Consider the following 12,959-nt stretch of genomic DNA (forward strand, 5'->3'; position numbering starts at 1 on the left):
ACTAGCTAAATGATTATCCCATCACAGAAGCCTCCCCAATCTTGATTCAAATTTGTGTCTCAACAAAATTACAAATTACAGCCTTACAACCTGTTATAACCTTTTTAAATTCACTCATGAATGGTTAAAACCAGCAATGTTAAATCTGTGAATGCCAAGGGTCTACTGTAATAATAAGAGACATTCATGTGAATAGCTTACCCTTATGGTTAATTATCATGGAGAACAGTAACAATTATTTATCTCATTAAACAAGTACCTAATTAATGTTGTAAATTTCGCTTGATTAGAACATACTCTTTACAGTTGTTGCTCACGCAACATGTCAACACTCTCACAGTTATTACAAATGAAGTAAAAGGGAAAATTGACTTTTGGTTCATGGTTTTAGTAATACAAGTTCTTTCAGAGAGGTACTTAATAGGAATGTAATATCCTTGATGCCTTAGGAACCCATATTTTGTGAATTATGTATAGTAGCTATTTCTTCATGCGTTCCTCCTTTAGTGTGGTGAAATCATCCCTAATAGAATGGGACTCAGTCACTAGAACAAAGTAAGCAGTTGGATACTGCCATGAAACTCCTGCATCAAGGACAATCTGTGATGAAGTATTTATTGAGAATTTACTAGGTTCGTGTATCACAGATTCCAGACTGCATCAGTGACTTCTCATTCTACTTTGCCTCCCCACACATGTTCCCTCAAAATAGAATAACTAGGATAAAATGGAAAGTATAGGTTTTTTTTTAATATTCAGCTTTATTGAGATTTAACTTACATAATACTGTGCTCCATTTTAAGTGTACTGTTTGATAAGCTTTGCCAAATGTATACATTCGTGTGAACACTACCCCAATTAACATTTCTGTGACCTGAAAAATTTGTCATACATACCCTCTACCACCATCCCTCCCAACACCTCCTGCCTCAGGCAACCATTAATATGATTTCTATCCCAGTATGTTAGTTATGCTTTTAAAAAAGAACTTCACATAAAGAGAATCACAGCATGCTCTTTTGCGTCTAATTTCTTTTGCTCAGCATAATGTTCTTGAGATCCATGTTGTTGCATGAATAAATTTCCTTTCATGGTTGTGTAGTATACCATTTTATGAACATACCATGATTTGTTTATTCATTCCACTGTTGAGGGCTGTTTTTATTTCAGGTTTGGGGATTTATGAATAAAAATCTTTAGTTTTTTTTTTGTAATATTTTTGGTTGTGGTACTAGGGTGATGCTAATTTCATAAAAGGAGTTACAACGTATTCTCACCCCCCCCCCATTTGCAGAAAGAATTTAAGGCTTTTAATTGTTTGATAGAATTTACTAGTGATTCCATCTGGGCCTGGAGTTTTTCTGTGGAAAGGATTTTAATTGTGTCTTTCAAGACATTTGTCCATTTCATCTAGGTTTTTGAGATTGTCATCAAATGGTTCATAGCACATCTATCTTATTCTTTTAATTTATATGAGATCAGGTATAGTGTCACCTTTTTCATTTTGATATTGGTTTGTGTTTTCTCTTTTTTCTTACGACAGGTTTTGCAATTTTATTGAAATTTTAAGAACCAGCTTTTCGGGTTTTGTAGAATGTTTGCCCATTGTTTATTTATTGATTTTTCACTCTTTCTTTCAACTTCCATTGGATGTAATTTGCACTTCTTGTTTCAGCTTTTTTTTTTTTTTTTTTGATTTTTTATTTATTTGACAGAGACACAGCGAGAGAGGGAACACAAGCAGGGGGAGGGGGAGAGGGAGAAGCAGGCTTCCCGCAAAGCAGGGAGCCCGATGCGGGGCTTGATCCCAGGACCCTGGGATCATGACCTGAGCGGAAGGCAGATGCTTAACATCTGAGCCACCCAGGCGCCCCTTGTTTCAGCTTCTTGAAGAATTTTAAACTCGATCATTAGTTTGGGACTTTCTTGTTTTCTAATATGAGCATTTAAAGCTATAAACTTTTCTTTAAGGAGTTCTTTTTTCAAAATCTGAGAAGTTTGGTATGTTATAATTTCATTTTCATTCAATTCAAAACACTTTCTGGTTTCCCTTATTATTTCTCCTTTGGCCATGGAGTTATTTAAAAGTATGTTCTTTAGTTTCTAAACACTTTTGAGTTTTCCAAGTATGTTTTTGTTATTGACTACTCACTAAATTCTGTTATGATTTAAAAATATATCTATAGGATTTCAAGCCTTTTAAATATTTTCAGACCTCTTTTATTGCCCAGCATATGGTCCATCTTACTGAATGTTCCATGTGCACTAAACAAATATATATTCTGTTGTTGAGTGTAGTAATCTATAAATGTCAATTAGGTCATGTTGGCTGGTCATGTCATTCAAGTATTCTTTATACATAAATGATTTTCAGTTTACATTTTTATCAGTTACTGAGAGAATAGTGGTATTTCCAGCTGTATTTGTGAATGTTGCTGTTTCTTCTTTCAGTTCTGTCAGTTAGTTACTCATGTGTTTTTATTGGGTGTATACACATTTAAGATTGTTATGCTATGTTGTCCTTTGATCCTGTGATCATTATGGAAGATTCTTTTTTTTTTTTTTTAAGACTTTTTATTATTTGAGAGAGACAGAGCAGAGCATTTGAGAATATGAGTGGGGAGAAGGGGGGAGCAGAAGGAGAGGGAGAAGCAGGCTCCCTGCTGAGCGGGGAGCATGACATGGGTCTTGATACCAGAACCCCAAGATCATGACCTGAGCCGAAGGCAGATGCTTTATCGACTGAGCCACCCAGGCACCCCTAAAAGATTCTTGTCTCTGGTAATTTTCCTTGTCCTGTAGTCACTTTGATATTATAGCCACCCTGGTTTAAATTTCTTCTTAATGAATCATGCTTTCCTCGTACGTGTTTTTCCATTCCCTTAGTTTTAACCTACCTATATCTTTATATTTAAAATGCATTTCACATAGCTAACATTGAGTTGAGTTGCTTCTTTACCCAGTCTGAAAATCCCTGACTTTATTTTTTTTTTAAGATTTTGTTTATTTATTTGACAGAGAGAAAGAGAGCGAGTGCACGAGCAGGGGAAGCGGCAGGGAGAGGGAGAAGCAAGCTCCCCACTGAGTGGGGAGCCACACACGGGACTCGATCCCAGGACCCCAGGATCATGACCTGAGCTGAATGCAGACACTTAATCGACTGAGCCACCCAGGCGCCCTGTTTAGTCTATTCTTATTAAATATATTTATTGTCATGGTTGGGCTTGAGTTCATTTTTTTTCTGGTGAATGGCCAGTGTAATTCTTATCTTTATTTCTCTGTACATACTGTATCTTACTTTTTCCTCTGGCCACATCTTAGATTTTCTTTATTATTGTTTTCAGCAGTTCAAGTTTGACATGTATCGAAGTAGTTTCCTTTATGTTTACCCTTAGTGGAGTTCATTGAGCTTCTTAGAGTTATTGATGTATTTTTCATCTAATTTGGAAAATTTTAGCAATTCTTCAAATATTTTTTCCTGACTTGCCTTCCTTCTGTGATTCCAGTTATCGACAAATGGTAGATCTCTTTATATTATTCCACAGATCACTAAAGCTATATTTAATTTTTCTTTTTAAGCTTTTTTCCCATCTGTTCTTTGTATGGATAGTTTCTGTCTTCAAATGCATTGGGCTTTTCTTTTGTGGTGTCTATTAAGACCCTGCAGTGACTTTTTCAATTCAGATATTGTATTTTTTCAGTCCTAGAAATTCTTTTCAGTTCTTTCATAGTTTTTGATTCTCCTATTCTGTTCATAATTTTTACATCCTTACCCGTATTTATAGTAAGTGTTATAAAGTTCTTGTCTATTAATTCCCTATTTGTCACTTTTGGGTTCGGTTCTACTGACTTATTTTTTCCCTGTTTTTTGTTTGTTTGTTTTTTTCCATGTTCAGTACATTTTAATTGGATGCTGGACATTGTGAATGTTATCCTGTCAATTATTTGAATTTTGCTGTCATTCCTTAATGAGGATCGAGTTGTTTTTTGTCACTCCGTTAATTTAAGATCAACTTGTTCTTCTGGAAGCTTGTTTTTAAGCTTTGTTAGGGTTGTTCTAGAATACTCTCTGCCTTAGAGCTATTTTAACCTTACTCTTAAAGCATGACCTTGGGGTCTCCACTGAATGTCTCACATGTCCAGTGAGGATTTTCCGTCTTTTCAATACCCTGTCCCACAGATTACAGTCACCTCAGCTTACCTGAGTGCTGAACTCTGTCCCCTCAGCTCAGCAAGGTTCTGTGCTCTTCTTGGGTTTTCTCTTCCCAGATCAGCAGAAAAATCAGATAGTTGCCAGGGCTATTATAGGATCACCATATGTTTTTCTGTCTCTTGAGATCCCAGTCCTGTGCAGCACAGTTATCCACTGTCTGAAAGCTGTTGTTCATGTATTTTGTCCAGTTTTCTGGTGTATCTTTGATGACAGGAGGGGCTAGTCTGGTATTAGTTCTCCATCATGACTGGAAGCAGAAGTAAAAAATGTATCACTTGTCATTATAAGGAAGAAGCATTAGAGCAAGAAAGTCTAATGACTTAAGAAATGAGGAAAGTGCTTATGGATAGAAGTTGTTACAAGATAGTACACGCCAGTAAGGAAATCAAAGTATGTATTGAGATTCAGAGTAGCCTAAGGCTTTCTAGGGAAAAAAATGTAAGAATAATAGAATAATATATGCTGTGTATCCATTAGTTAAAATATTGTAAGTTAATTTAGTACATATATATTAAGCACCAAACATAAGTAAGGTATTATGCAAGACACTTTGCAATATACTGATGATTAACCTAAAGTCAGATATTCAACATTTCAGGTAGTTTAGGGAGTGCAGAAATAGAACACGTATACCACCCACCATTAGATTAAATGAAATTCCTTATGTATCTTGTCAGAAATTGGATGGCTGCACAGTGCAGAAGCCAGGGCGGCATGCTTTTCCATAACCCCTGATCCCTAATGCAGGGCCATCTCTAGGATGTGTGGTACTTCTTTTCATAGAATTTGGTTCAATATTATATTACAAAATTCATGGGCGCCCATGAGGGATAGTGATTTGTTTGTGATAGTTTACAATATTGGGTAGAGAAAAGGACCTTACACAGTATGCTTGTCATCCATTCAGTGCAAGTGAAGATTATTCATAGTGTCCTGCTCAGTTCTAGAAACTCTCTCTTCTTGTCCTTTATTTTCACATGTACCACTTCTGGCTAATTATATATCTTCTACTATGAGACAAATGTAGCAATGCTATTATTACTCATAAAGCCACGGCTCTTTGAAATCTCTTAATTGAAATGAAATAGACAGATTTTCTTGCCTCTGTAATGCTCGAACACTATTAATTTATTACTGGCTATATTGTTACTCAGGGTGCTGAATGGTTCATCCTGCCCACAATGAACACTGGCTTCCAAAGGCTTTTGGTTGTTGCTGTGTTTCACTGACAATGACCAAATATAAGTATTATCCTGAGTGTTCAGGAAAATCTGGATGGTAATTTATTTTCCAGTCATATTAAATTTGCCATTTGGAATTTTATAGCGTAAACATAGAACAGCACATATTCCAACCAAATGTTTTCTTGAACTCTTGAGGCTGTAATCACTGTATTTCTAGAACATGGTCTCTTTTCAGTGTTGACTGCACCCTTGGTTTCTGCACTCTGCCACTAGTGGGAAGAAGGGCACTGAATAATTTCTCAGTTACCTGTATTGATAGAAGGGGAGAACAGCAACCAGGATCATCTAAAACAGCAAACAAAATGGCAATTTAGTTTTAGGTATTTTTTTCCCTAAATCTATTTTCCTTGGACCAGGACCAGCCACATAATTTGTGAGGCTCAGCATAAAATGAAAATGCAGGGCCTCTTGTTGAAAATTAACAATGTCAGGACGGTGATGTCAGGTCCTAGATCAGGGTGAAAGACTTGTCCTCACTGAAACGTGTCCTCTAATCACCTGCCAGAAATACCATGATGTGGGGGGCATGCAGTCCTGACCCCAGCCTTCCCTGTACCAGCACTCGGGCCCCTACCAGGGCAGAGGACAGCACAGTCACTGGACAGGGACAGGGAGGGGAAAGCGAGGGGGATCTGGGACACCAGGGTAAGGGGGTGCGGGCCAAGAACCAAATCAAACACAAGCAGCAGGAGAGGACATCCTTGAGTGGAGGCTACAGGTCACTGAGGCATGCTCCACTGTTTCATAAGACCACTTACAAAACACAGAATCTAAGATGGCAACAACCACTGAGCATTAAGCCCCAGAGTGGGACCTTCTAAACACAAGGCCCTGTGTGACTGGTCACACTCCATGAGGCTGGCCCTGCCTTGGACTTTTACCAGTGTGTACTGTCCATCTCATGTGGTCATGTGGGAAGCACCCTAGAATCATGCAGAACGTGACAAGAGGAACAAATTTGTCAGACATAATTTATAATTTGGATAACCTTAATATGGGATACCAAGAATTAATAGTTTAGAGTTCAGTAAATTCATTAGTTAACTGTTGACTTCCTACTGTTGCAGAACCACAGGCTAGGGTTTGGAGCTGGAAGAGGAGGGCCAGGAAAGCTCTCACTCTTCACTAGGGTCGAAAGGTACAGATGTTGTCAGATAGATCAATGGTGTGTGCTATGGTAAAGATATAAACAAGAACAGTAAGAAAACTTACTAGGAGTAAAGAAATGAACTTTGATGGGCCTTGTAGGAGGAAAAAAAAAAAATGACTTCAGCCAGGCCAAGATGGATGGGGTAGTATTTCAACTGTCAGAGACTAAGGGGCAGACCTTCCAGGCCAAAAGGACAGCATGAGGAAAGGAAGTGAAAAGGAGAACATGTTGATAGATATGCCTATATGCTGGGACTTTCGGGCCTTCTTCTGTTATAGTTATTAAACATCTATTTTCCAGACACTGAGCTAGAGGCAGGGGATATAGGAATATAGGATTAGGATTCAGACAAAGCCACGTGTGAATCACAATCCACTACTCCCCAGCTGTGTGACTGGAGACACCTTACGGAACCACTCTAAGGTTCGGTTTTAGTCATCCATAAAGTAAAAACATCAGTTTTATAGAATTTTTAGAGAGATTATGAAGGAAGTAATGTTTTTTTTTTTAAAGATTTTATTTATTTATTTGAGAGAGAGAATGAGAGAGAGAGCACATGAGAGGGGGGAGGGTCAGAGGGAGAAGCAGACTCCCCGCCGAGCAGGGAGCCCGATGCGGGACTCGATCCAGGGACTCCAGGATCATGACCTGAGCCAAAGGCAGTCGCTGACCCAACTGAGCCACCCAGGCGCCCAAAGGAGGTAATGTTTGTAAAATACTCCAACTAGCACCCTCAATCCTAGTGAAGGAGACAAACAAATATAAACAAATAATTGCAATAATAATATATGCTTTATGCAAGGCTTCTTGGAAGAGCTAATATTTGACCAGGGGGCTGAAGGGTAAGAATGCATTTATAAGCCAAGGGGAAGCTGAGAAGGATTCTTCCTAGGGTGAGGTTTGAAAATGAGGAATCCCCTTGGGCGCCTGGGTGGCTCAGTTGGTTAAGCGACTGCCTTCGGCTCAGGTCATGATCCTGGAGTCCCGGGATCGAATCCCGCATCGGGCTCCCTGCTCGGCAGGGAGTCTGCTTCTCCCTCTGACCCTCCTCCCTCTCATGCTCTCTGTCTCTCATTCTCTCTCTCTCAAATAAATAAATAAAATCTTTAAAAAAAAAAAATGAGGAATCCCCTTTATGATCTGTGAGGGGGTGGGAGGCAGGGAGTAGGTATCAGGAAGAAAAGGGTGACCATAGATAAGGACAAAAATAACTTTTCATTACCACCCCCAAATCACTTTTAGCTGATTCAAAGTATCAGATTCTTCTGCAGAAAAGATAAGTCCTCCCTCAGGTAAGATGTAAATAAGTTTGCATGAGAGGTTCTGCAGCAGATGCTCTGTATGTTTTCTTCCTTCCAGAAGTCTGGAGTTAGGAGAGAGAGAGACAAACTCAAGAAATGTATTTATTTATCCCCTCCTCAAATGGAACATTGCTTAGTTGGCATACATTTGACAAGACATGAAAGGCTCTTTTAAAAATAGCCATCTTCATGGTCTTGATTGATATATTTCACCATGTGTTTGGTGCTTTAAAGTGCATGTCTTGTTCCTTCTTCTTCCTCCAGACCGAACACTTGCCTTTGCAGACTCAGTTCAAAGAAAGAGAGGTTGGCGGTCTCCAGCACTCTGTAAGTAACGTGGTCCTGCTGCGGGGGTCTGCCCAGGGGGAGCTGGTGGCTACCATACTTATTAGAATATCACTTGATTTCCATGAAAATTATTTTTTTCACCTCTCTGCTATCTGAGCATGCATAGTATGATTTTGTAAAGTCCTTGAGCTTGCTTGCCCATCTTAGAAGTAATTGAGTTTTATGAAACCAGTAACCGGGTAGAGGGGTCAGTACCAGAGACACCACAGAGCATCATGGGGGTTCATTTGATGGTGTCAGCTCTGACAGCGTTTCTGATTCTCAGTTACGTTGGGCATATGGTCAAATACAAGTTCATTTCACTGTCTTTTCCCTAATTCCCCAGCACTGAATCCTGAGGTTTCTTTTGGTTTTGTTTTGGCTGTTGGACGTAATTCTCTGTATATTTCATGCACACATTCCAAGCTTGAGGCTTGCCGAGGGATTCCGGAAGTTCACAGCCTTGTTCTTCCCTAGTTTAACCGATACCAGTTCCAAATTTTGAAACCTGAAATTGACTATAGTTCCCGTTAGTCATAACTTTCTATTTAGGAGCTGCTGCGACTCTTATTCAGGTATTGTAAGCAATGCAGGACTGGAAAATGGTAAGTTGTTGGACTTTACCTTGCCTTTCAGTAGCTTGTGGGATAATGAATCAGAGACACAGACTGTAATGAATTCAATTCTTGCCTGTTTTTACCAAAGTGCTAGAAAAATGCAAACAGCTGCTCTGTTAATGTAAGCAATATTTGAATTTTTAGAATGGACTAAATAGCAGGAGATTGGACTATGAAGATGAGAATTCCACGGGGGAAGATGGGATTCAGCAGCTGTACCCCCTTTACAGTCAGATATGCTACCAAGACCGGAGTCCTGGCAAACATCATGAAAGCAACGAGCCCGAGAGCGTCTACATCAACCCACGAGAACACTACGTGTGATTTCCCTCTTTCCAGTGTATGTCCTCCTGACAAATGTTTAATCTTAGACTGGGGAAAGAAACTGAGGCCAATGGTTATGATTTTATTCTCTCGTATAAAATAATCCCAGTTTACCTGTATCAGAAGTCGTGATGAATGGCTTGGAGCCAATAGCAAATTTCTTTCCTTCCTCAAGTTTCTTAGCCACCAGGTGTGTCTGGGAACTTGACAATAGCTTTGTCTGTCTCTGTGACGGTAGCGTTTAACTACTAACATTTGGCCCACAACGGCCCGTTCATTTAAATGTAGAGCATCTGCCTGTGATAGCAGCAGTGATTCTCCAGAAAGAAAGGCCCCGGCTGGGAATGTTAACCTTGCTGGGGCTTAGGAAGGCCAGCCTGTTCAGCTGTAACTCAAATGAGCAGAAAAAGGAGTTCAGAATCCATCCCACTAATTATTTCATCGGGATTTGGCTTTCCCTGACATGCTTAATGCAATTACAGTACCTGTGCAAACGGGAGGCCTGAGGAAAGAGGCAAAATTTGCTCTTTATCCAAAACAACAACAACAAGAACAAAAAGCAGCTGAAGCCCTCAAGCCTGTTGGTTGCTTTTAAAGTCTTGTGATAACTGTAATCGGTGTTCTTTCGTGATCACTAAGGTCGGAGGGATACATGTTTTGTGCCGTTCTCTGCCTAGGCTCGATTAGCTGCGTGCTCACCAAGGTTCTGCTCTCACTCTGTTGTTCCCACAGTTCTGTTCTTTCCTAGCCAGATTAGCCTATTTCCCACCTATGAAATTCTAAAAGCCTTGGCTAAGTGGTGGATAGCCTTGAGCCCTGTCCCTCTTTTCTGTAGTATTGCATATGACAAGCTCAGCTTTCACTTCTGAAATTCCTTTCAAACTAATCCTAACCACACAGGCTTTGGCCACCCTCTGCTTCTTCAGACTACTTCTCCTCCCTGTTTTATCTACCTCAGAAAAGCCTGCTGGAAAATCACCATGAAATAACTCCTGCTCTTAAAAGCCAGGTAGAAAATGTGAATTTTTTTTTTTAAGTGCCACTTCAGTATGGCATATATGCTAAACCCTCATGTTGTCCTTTATCCCCCCACCCTCTTTTACCTAGTCAAGAACAAGAGTCAAGGGATGCTAAAAAGCAAATAATATAGTGACTGACTTACCAGTGCAACATTTTGGTGCCTGCAAATATCTGTCTTGAGTTTTCTCCGTCCCCTTTGCCAACGTAGCCTCACTGAGATTGAAGGTAGTAATTATAGGGGGGTGAGCAGGGGAGGGGGCCCAGGTACCCGCGCAAATGTTGATCACTCTCCTCACATCTTAAGGAAGGCATTGTTTTACCGTGTGTTCTGGAAGATGAGAGGTATGAAAAACACTGCAGACTTGTCGTATATTAGGAAAGAATGACATAAGTACTAATAAAAGAGTACACGTTTCCACCCTAAGTTTCAGCGGGGACAGGAGAATATGGACCTAGATTTCTAATGAGATACCAAAGATACCTTGTGATTCATGTTGTGCCGGCTCCGGTTCCGGCTCGTGTGTGTGTTCCCTTGTTTTAGTGCCACACTCTTTCAGGCAAGTTTTCCAGGTGGTTCCACAGTAGTCAGGCAGTCTGCCCCTATTGCCTGGGGGACTGACAGTTCTAGGAGAAAAGATGCTTAAACTCTAACTCAGCACTTTAGCAATTGAAAAGGCTCTAGGGTTATATGGAATTCAAGGGTAAATCCCAAGGACCCTCCTTGCTGTATCACTGCGCTACCTCAGAGTTTACTGCCCTTTGTTGCAAGATGGCATGGAAAGAACATATTTGATTATTACCTGGAATCCCATCAGTGAATTTTAGTGTAGCTGAAGGTGGAGGAATCCTTGCAATTGTTTCCCAGCAGAAAGATGGCTGTGGTTGGAGTTCTCCTTGAGAATAAAGTGTTTTTATAAATACTAGATGTTACAAAGGAAGAGATGGTGGTATGTCACCTCCTTTAGAAAGCTTTAAAAATGCCTTACACACTAGGGATGGTTTCTAGGGTCCTGCTGGGAAGTGGGTTGATGAATTAGAATCACAAAAACTTATCTTGGACCTTGGAGGGGGTAGTAAAGAGGTCTTCATTTGCACTAGATTTGGAAGGGCTGGGTTTTCAGTGCCTTTTGGCCTGTCTTCAGAGCCCTCCCTACCAAGAAGAACCCACTATAAAATTTTTAACATTTTGATGTAGTTATGGAAAAGAAATTTCGTGGTGTAGACACCTCTCTTATAACCAGCTAGTTCACTATCCTCTTTGCTTCTCTGTCAGCTACAATAGTTCTCAAACAGACTGGTAGATTTTATAGCTGTTGGCCCCTTTCATGGGTCGGATAAGCTATATAATTGTTTATCCTGGTGTCTCCCTTCTGTTCTCTCTGAACACTGAGTGGAACAGAAAGGAGCTTTAAAAGGGTTTGATCAGCCAGCCCCCTCAAACAAAAAATGCCATCCAAAATTAGCCCATTGATTTCTAAATTTGGAGCTTAGACAACTTGATGATGGCTGTTTAAATTTGGAAGTTATACTCTTAAAGGTCAGTGAGTGATATAATCCACAGCTGATACTAGATACTCTTCCCATAACTGGTTTACTAGAACACACGGAAACAGAAAGAAATCCCCAGAGTGCTTATCCGCTTAAGGTCGAAGCTTAACGTTTCGGGGGGGTTGGAGTGTGCATGCTCCCTCTCAGAATTGCAGCCATGGTGGCCCGTTGCATGGGCAGCCCAGGCTCCAGGGTCACCAACCTTTGCACACCAAGCCAAAGTACAGCCTCTGGGCCGTCCAGGATTGGCCTGGCATAATGGGATATGAATTGACATTAATTCTTAAATGGCAGTGATTTGTTGCCTCTTCTGTGAGGGTTCTCCTATCCTTGGCCTTCTTATATTTTCTAAGTTTGAAGAAGTCCATGCTTTCTGATAAAATTCTTACCTGTGATAGACCTCCCTGTAACACACACAGGGTAGATACTAAAGAAATAAATGCCCTCTAAACTAAATGAGCTGGTTCCTCATAAATCTGTTAGGGCCTCATTTACTCACAAGGGTAGCACAATTTCTTCGTCCATCTTTTGGGGATGATTTCCTAAATGCTCTTCCATAGTAGTCTAAAATTGACTTTTGCTTTTCGTTGTACACTCTTTGCCTGCACTAGGCTGGCCTTGTGGTACTATTCTTTACATACAATAGAGCCTTCCTTCAAGCCTCTTATTCCCTGGGGTGTCGAGGACAGACCATCTACCAAGAACCAAAAGAACAGATTCTACTCCCAACCTCCCCCATTCTGGCTGCGAAAACCTGAACAAGTCACCTAACCTGGCTAGGGCATCGGCTGCCCATTATCCATAAAGTGGAGATTTTACCTTTCCTGTCAGCCTCTCAGAAATGTGAGAGTTAAACAAGATAATAATACATGGGAAATTATAAGTTCTCTTCAAACTAAAAAAGCCTATGACTCTATTATTATTAAATGTTGAACCTAAACTCCCAGCGCCCTCACCAGCACTGGGGAGAACCAAGTGGTAACATGAAAACTTCCATTTGATCCAATTTGAGTATAGCCAAGTGCAAGAGGGACTTATACTTTCTTTTGCTGTAACACCTATTTTGTCTTATGGAAAGCTTGATATCTGGAGCTTAGCCTCTTAAGCTTTGTCTAAAATTGCAAATGCATGTTGTCATAACCAGGGGTGCTCTTGGTTTTCAGATTACTACTAATAACAGCTACATTATTGAGTTTGTGATATGGACAGGATTCC

At 40.2% G+C, this 12,959-nt stretch overlaps 1 protein-coding gene across 2 annotated transcripts in view; it reads left to right on the forward strand.

Annotated features, from left to right (window-relative positions):
• Positions 1-12,959, forward strand: part of NECTIN3 (nectin cell adhesion molecule 3) — a 138,714-nt gene that overhangs the window by 109,673 nt on the left and 16,082 nt on the right. For both annotated transcript variants that reach the window (XM_054504164.2, XM_054504163.2), the window contains exons 8-9: positions 8,173-8,235; positions 8,997-9,192. In XM_054504164.2, coding sequence (XP_054360139.1) covers positions 8,173-8,235; positions 8,997-9,176 — 243 coding nt within the window. In that variant the 3' untranslated portion in view covers positions 9,177-9,192. The remainder of the gene's footprint in view (positions 1-8,172; positions 8,236-8,996; positions 9,193-12,959) is intronic.

This window comes from Mirounga angustirostris, unplaced genomic scaffold, assembly GCF_029215605.1.
Source record: "Mirounga angustirostris isolate CCGP_5_RB_7025 unplaced genomic scaffold, mMirAng1.0.hap1 SCAF_1, whole genome shotgun sequence".
Lineage (NCBI taxonomy): Eukaryota > Metazoa > Chordata > Mammalia > Carnivora > Phocidae > Mirounga > Mirounga angustirostris.